The sequence below is a fragment of the Gavialis gangeticus genome, unplaced genomic scaffold (assembly GCF_001723915.1).
Source record: "Gavialis gangeticus isolate Ggan-Ray unplaced genomic scaffold, GavGan_comp1, whole genome shotgun sequence".
Taxonomy (NCBI): domain Eukaryota; kingdom Metazoa; phylum Chordata; order Crocodylia; family Gavialidae; genus Gavialis; species Gavialis gangeticus.
The window spans coordinates 174,615,848-174,622,344 of record NW_017728992.1 but is presented as its reverse complement, the minus strand read 5'-3'; the positions used below and the strand labels follow the sequence as shown (position 1 = coordinate 174,622,344).

At 42.0% G+C, this 6,497-nt stretch overlaps 1 protein-coding gene across 1 annotated transcript in view; it reads left to right on the top strand.

Annotated features, from left to right (window-relative positions):
• The first annotated feature begins 15 nt into the window (after window positions 1-15).
• Window positions 16-6,497, top strand: part of LOC109298984 (CUB and sushi domain-containing protein 3-like) — a 29,446-nt gene continuing 22,964 nt past the window's right edge. Inside the window, exon 1 of the mRNA XM_019519427.1 lies at window positions 16-184. Coding sequence (XP_019374972.1) covers window positions 31-184 — 154 coding nt within the window. The 5' untranslated portion in view covers window positions 16-30. The remainder of the gene's footprint in view (window positions 185-6,497) is intronic.

The following is a 6,497-nucleotide window of genomic DNA, read 5'->3' as shown; positions in this document are numbered from 1 at the left end:
GCCACTGCCTGTCGTGATCCTGGTGTTCCTATGAATGGAACTCGGAATGGAGATGGAAGAGAACCTGGAGATACTGTTATTTTTCAGTGTGATCCTGGGTATGAGCTGCAAGGCGATGAGAGAATAACCTGTATTCAGGTAGAAAATCGGTACTTCTGGCAGCCCAACCCACCAGTCTGTATAGGTAAGCAGAAAACGTGAAAAAATTGAGAAGTTGTGAAACCTTTCTTACTGGTAATCAAATAGTACTACAAGCCTTATTCCACATATAGATGTGTTATTTATTTACCTTCAGAAACTAATGGAACTAGTTCCAAGGTGTAGTATGCATGTGACAGATCACTCTGCAATAGGCCTGATGGGTGCTATTAATATCTTTCCTCCTCAGTCATCACTATAATGACTTTTATGTTAGCTCCTCAAAGGCCACTTGGTTTATAATTAGATGCCTTGTGGCAGATGAAGCATAGAATCATAGAGAAATAGGTCTGGAAGGGTTCTTAAGAGATTATTTAGTTTAAAACTTTGCTCAAGGCAGAATCTTTTCAGTGTCAACTAGAAATGTCTGTAAATCTAAGTTAAAGTTAAAAGCTTCCAGTGGTAGGTATTCTATAACTTCCTTAGGTGATCTGTTCTAGAACTTAGGAACCCTTAAAGTTAGAAAATTCTTCATACTATCTAATAAGATTGGTATGAGGGCAAAGACACCGTTAACTTTGGTTTCAAACAAAACCTTAATTAAACCCTGGAGAAATTCCAGAGGACAAGGATAGGGCTAATGTGCCAGAATTTAGAAAAGATAAATGGGATAACTTGGGTAATGATAGGCTAGTTAGCCTGATGTTAATATGAACAAAATTATGGAAAGACTGTTATGGGGCACATGAATACATCATTAATAGATAGCACTAAGATAGAACCAATAACCAAAGCTAATGGTTTACCCTCATCCCAATCTTATTAGGCAGTATGAAGAATTAAAGATAGTCAGCATGGTGTTATGAAAATCTTATCAAAGGAAGTTATATTATTTTGATAACATCTTGTTGATAAAATATGCTTATACATCTCCAACATATTTGGCTCAGTCCTGCATGTCATTCTGACTATACAAATTAATGTGGCTCAAAATAACTGGATTAAAAAGCAGATTAACACACAAAAAAGCCAGACATGTGAAGTGAATATCTAACAGGCTGTTTCTAGTGCAGTTTCTCCTTAGCTTTTTCATCCTTTCCCTGAATACACTCTGATTTTCTAAACTTGGGTATAGGCAATTCCTCCTCTGGAGCTTCCATATTTGTGTGCACAGAGATAGTTAGCCATGTCTAAAATCTAAAATCTAAGTCAGTCTAAAATCAGGCAGAAGATAGGATAGGGTAGCAATTTCAAAAGACTACTTAAAGAGGCGAAGAAGTACAACTTCATCAGATGCTAGGAATGGACTGGCAGAAAGAAAAAACAATATATAAAAGGGAACAAGACAAGGGAAGGAGATGCTGCTAAGACAGGTAGTACCATATTTACTCAAATGCAAAAGAGGTTTTTTTTTCCTCATTTAACATGGAGGAGGGAGGGGAAAGCTCCTTATCTTAGATCTAAATATGAGGTAGCAGGGACAGGCAGGTGGCTGCTGTGGCTTAAGTTCTGGCTCTGGTTTCAACCCAGGGAAGGAGGATATGGGGGAGAAGGGGATCTGAGGCTGATGGAGGGTAGACACAGAGGGGACAGAGGCAGCAGGGAGGAGGTGCCAAGGGGTAAGTGGTGGGGGTTTACAGGTGGCAGGGGGAAGGTGTGGGAGCCAAGGGGAAGGGGTCAAGCTGCTTGACTCCCTACCACTGCCTGCCCCACACCTCTCCTAGCACTTGCTACTTTACTATCTGCCTGCTTGTCCCACCATGTGCCTCCACACTGTGTCCCCCACTGCCCACTCCTTTACTGCCTCCCCTCACTACTTGACCCCCTGCCACTGATTTATTGACTGCAGCAGTGGTGGGGGGACAAATTTGAGATGACCCTCCAATAATTAGATTCTACACATGGAAAATAATAAGCATTTTATACATTTTCCATATAAAGAATCTAATTATTGTGGATGCTATCTTAAGTTCAGGATTGTCTTGCATTTGGATAAATATGGAAGATAGATTAGATCAGTTAAGATGAACAAACCAGCTAAAAACCTAGAGGGACACCCAAATGAAGTGTCAAGATAATGGAATAAGAAGCCATGGACTCGGTTGTTGGGATAAGAGTTAATACAATTCAGTCTGTAGATGATTAATTTTTCTCTAGTTTTGTAGAAGCATTCTGTTGTCCTTGTCATGGGATTCCTATTGTAGCAGGCTGGAATGGGCTTTGTTGATTTGAATGGGCTTTTGGTTGGGAATTGTACTGTAGATATAGGAAACCCTGTTGTAGATCTGCAGGCAGTGGGAATCAGACTTGTGCACAAATACCTACTGGATATGCAAATAAAGTAATTACTCATGTCTGTTAAAATGACTTATTTTCTTCCAAATCAGATCCTAAAATATGTTAAAGTTGACTTCTTTTTGATAATTCATTATTTATGGGCATATATTACTTCTACACTATAATGTATAGACCTTATCTGGATACTGATAACTGTTTCAAAAGTTCCTTTTGTATTCACAAGCATTCCAAATTAGTTTGAACTGCATTATCATTTCTCTTGTAGTTCTTTTCAAATAGGAGGAATATTAGGATATATTGTGCCCATGCTCACACATCAGAATGATCTCAGACTGCAGTCTTTCTCAGACTTATTTTCATCATGATTTATTTTGTGGTGAGGGTTGACATTGTTCCATAAATAATATCACTTTGATGGGGGAATGAAATGAAAGAATAATTCTCAAGGTCTATTTGCTCTAGCATGCCCTAGTTTGTTTATTTATTTATTTATTTATGATTCATTACATCCCAGAAGTATTTTCTTCAGGCTGCTCCTAATATCAGTGCTGAAACTTTTGATAATGCTCTTACAGCGTGATACTGTACCTGAGACTATTCAGTAAATACAGTTTTAGGTGTTTGTCCTCCTATTCTTCTGCACCATAGCAGACTATGTGGAGAGGCTGGCATATCAAAAGAATTAGCAATAGGAAAATTACCAAGAGCTAAATTGTAATTTAGCCATTAGGAAGCTTTAGAAGTGTAAAAAAAAAATATATTTTATTCTGCATGTTTTGAATCCCTGTAATTCTAGCGTTTTCAGGATGAAACATGTTATTATTGAAGTTTTAATGTAAAATAGGCACTAGGACCATATTCAGCTGGATTAGAATACCAGATCCGGTTTGTTTCTGTTTAGCAAAGCCTAAATTATAAGTACCTTTCCCCAGAAGAGCAAATGTAGATGCTTATTGTCCCTATACAGTTATTTAGGAAATATCCAGAAACAGTGGTGATGCATAGGGAGTGCATGGGGGTGCATGTGCACCCCCTGACCAGCTGTGCTAGCCACTTAAATGATGGGCAGGGGGAGCAGGTGGGAGTGCCGGTGCCCACCCTGCAAGCACTGGCAAGGTAGTGGAGCACTGTTTTGTGCTCCCAGAAGTGGCTGCAGCCACTCCCGGAAGTGGCTGCAGCTACCAGTCACAGCGATCAGCTGTCTCACTATTGGCTGCAGGGGAACCCCTCCCCACCCCCGGTCGCTGGCTGGTCTCTGAGGGGACCATGTGTCCTGCCTTGACTAAGGTGGCACCAGTCACCCATGTCCAAAAAGAGATTCAATTTAACTGAGTTTAGGTGCTTAGGTGCTCTGTACAAAGAAAGGGGAGAGACAGACAATACATAACGCAGAAAACTGAATGGCAACCAGTAAGAAATACTAACTTCAGAGAGTCTGATTTCCTGCCTCTGTCAGATCTTAAGGACCTGGGTAAGGCTGAATATTAAATGTCTCCATTCACTTGCAATTTATGCCTATTCCCACTTCTGATGCAGGAATCTGACCAACTTTTAGTATTGCCCACCTTTTTGTCTAATAGCATATTAATTAGAGAGCTTACCCAGCAAGTGAAGACCTAAGTTCTAGGCCTTCCTCACTCAGAGGAATTTGAGCCCATGTCTCTGGAGATTGCCTTAACCACCTACAGAATAGGCTACATAAGAGGTTGATCTATCCCTGTTGTTAAGACTGAGCTATGGAGTAACCAAGAGAGTCAAAAAGCCAGACAGAAAGCAAGAGGCAGCATAGTCTGGTGACAATAATTAGAGGGGTGTGAAGCAGGGGGTATTCAATTCAGATTCAGCCTAAATCAGGGACAGTGACTCAATTCATTGATTCAGATCACTGTCCCGATTCGATTCAGCTGAATCAGAAGATTTGATGCTGATTCAGAGAATCTGCGACTTGGCCATAGACACAGCTTTAAATGTTTTTTCTAAATATGTAGAGGTACCAAGCAGAGCTCATGAATGCTGAGATGGCAGGGTAAATGGAGTGTCTCATAGGACTGTGGTGGGGAGGGTCCCCACAAGCTCAGCGATGGACCTGGAAGTGGACCAGAAGTACTTCCAGTCCACTTCCCGGTCTGCCACCGAGCATGTGGGGGACCTCCCCCCAGCACCCCTCACAGCTCCGTGATTGGTCATGGGGGGATGCCGAGTGCCCCCCCCCAGACCCTGGAGGCTCCAGTCGCTGAGCTGGGGGCCAGGGGAGGGGTCCTCTGCTTGCTCCGTGGCAGACTCAGAAATTGACTGGAAGTGCTTCTGGTCCGCTTCTGGGTCTGCCGCTGAGTGTGCTGGGGACCCTGCCCCCACTCCCATGGGATGCTCCATCTGCCCCACCATCACAGTATTCATGAGTCACTTGGTACCTTGAGGTATGTAGAAAAAACATTTTTATCTAATATTCCTAGCATGTAAAACATCATCTTTAGGTTTCATATTTTATAAGCTATTGAAACAAATGTGGATGGACTCAGCTCTCAAATCTTTTTGACTTTCTGAAGATTCAAGGCAACAGCACTGTATACATTTAAATGAAAATTATGTTTTACAGTTTCTGTTCTTCTTGTTCTTGTTCTTAGAATTATAAAATAATAGAAAATTAGGGCTGGAAGGACCTCAGGAGGACCTCAGAAGGTCATCCAGTCCAACCCCCTGCGCAAAGCAGGACCAACCAGCCCCAACTAGATTATTCCAGCCAAAACTTTGTCCAAAAGTTTGGAGGGGAGAACCTCCACCAGTCATCCTGGGAAAAGTATGACAGCATTCATGGTCAGAGGCTCCAGCAGGCTGGATGCTGGAATGAACCCTTAACCATCAATCAGATATTGCCCATACCCCCTCTGACTCAGTATCTTGCCTCTACTTTCCCTAACCCAACAACTGAATTTTAGCCAATTAGTTTTAAACAGGCCTTCCATACTGGGACCAGGGAATGTACAGCCTGCAATGCCTACCAAGCCTTTTACTCAGCATTTCAGGTAGCATGTTGCTGCACAGTCAGTGTCTTATCTCATTGTTAAGATGGTTATTCAGATCAGATAAACATCTTATGGTCAGAATCTTTGGGGACCAGATATGTCTTGGCAATTTTACAACTCCTGTATACTGGGCAATACTTGCTTGTTCCAACTGGATGCTTGGTGCTATTGTAGCCCTGCCAGTGCCCCTCCATCTAGTAAAAGGCTGGAGAGATGCCAGGGCTCAGGCCTTTTCCAACCAGCCATGGAAAACCAGGCATGTTGTTTGCATAGGAAGTCCCTGGTTTTCATCAGGATCCCAACATTTTACTCTGTGTTCCAGATCTCTGCACAAATTCTGGAAATTAAAAAACTATATTATATTACTGTTTCTACTATAAAAATCTCAAAATACATATCTAACACAGGCAAAGCAAGAAAGCAAGAAAGAAAGGAAACAAAATATGACAATAAAACAAACAAACAATCTAGCCTTCTCAAACTTTGATGTGGCTGAACTCTTTGAGGCTCTGGAGGTGATGCTCTACATGATGCACCATTTCTTGTAGCCACTGTGCAGGTATTTCATAGCCTATCAAAGTTTTGCTACGCATTTTATAGTCTAGCACAGTTAATATCACAATCACTTATAGCAATAGCATTTTACAAACAGAGCAAAACACAATCGCTACACATTAGGGGTGTGCAAAGCAGGCCCTATTTAATTCAGATTTGGATTTGGCCTGAATCGGGGACAGTGATTTGATTAGTTGTTTTGGATTACTGTCCCGGATTTGGTTTGGCCGAATCCGAATCTGAAGATTTGATGCTGATTCAGAGAATCAGCAATTCTGAAACAGATACCGCTATAAATGTTTTTTCTATATACCTCACGGTATCAGCACAGCTTGTGAATGCTGCAGTGTTGGGACAGATGGAGCATCCCACAGGAGTGCATGGGAGCCTTCCACATGCTCGGTGGCGAACCCAGGAGTGGACCAGAAGTACTTCCAGTCCACATCCAGGTCTACCGGGGAGCACACAGGTGGGGGGGGGGGG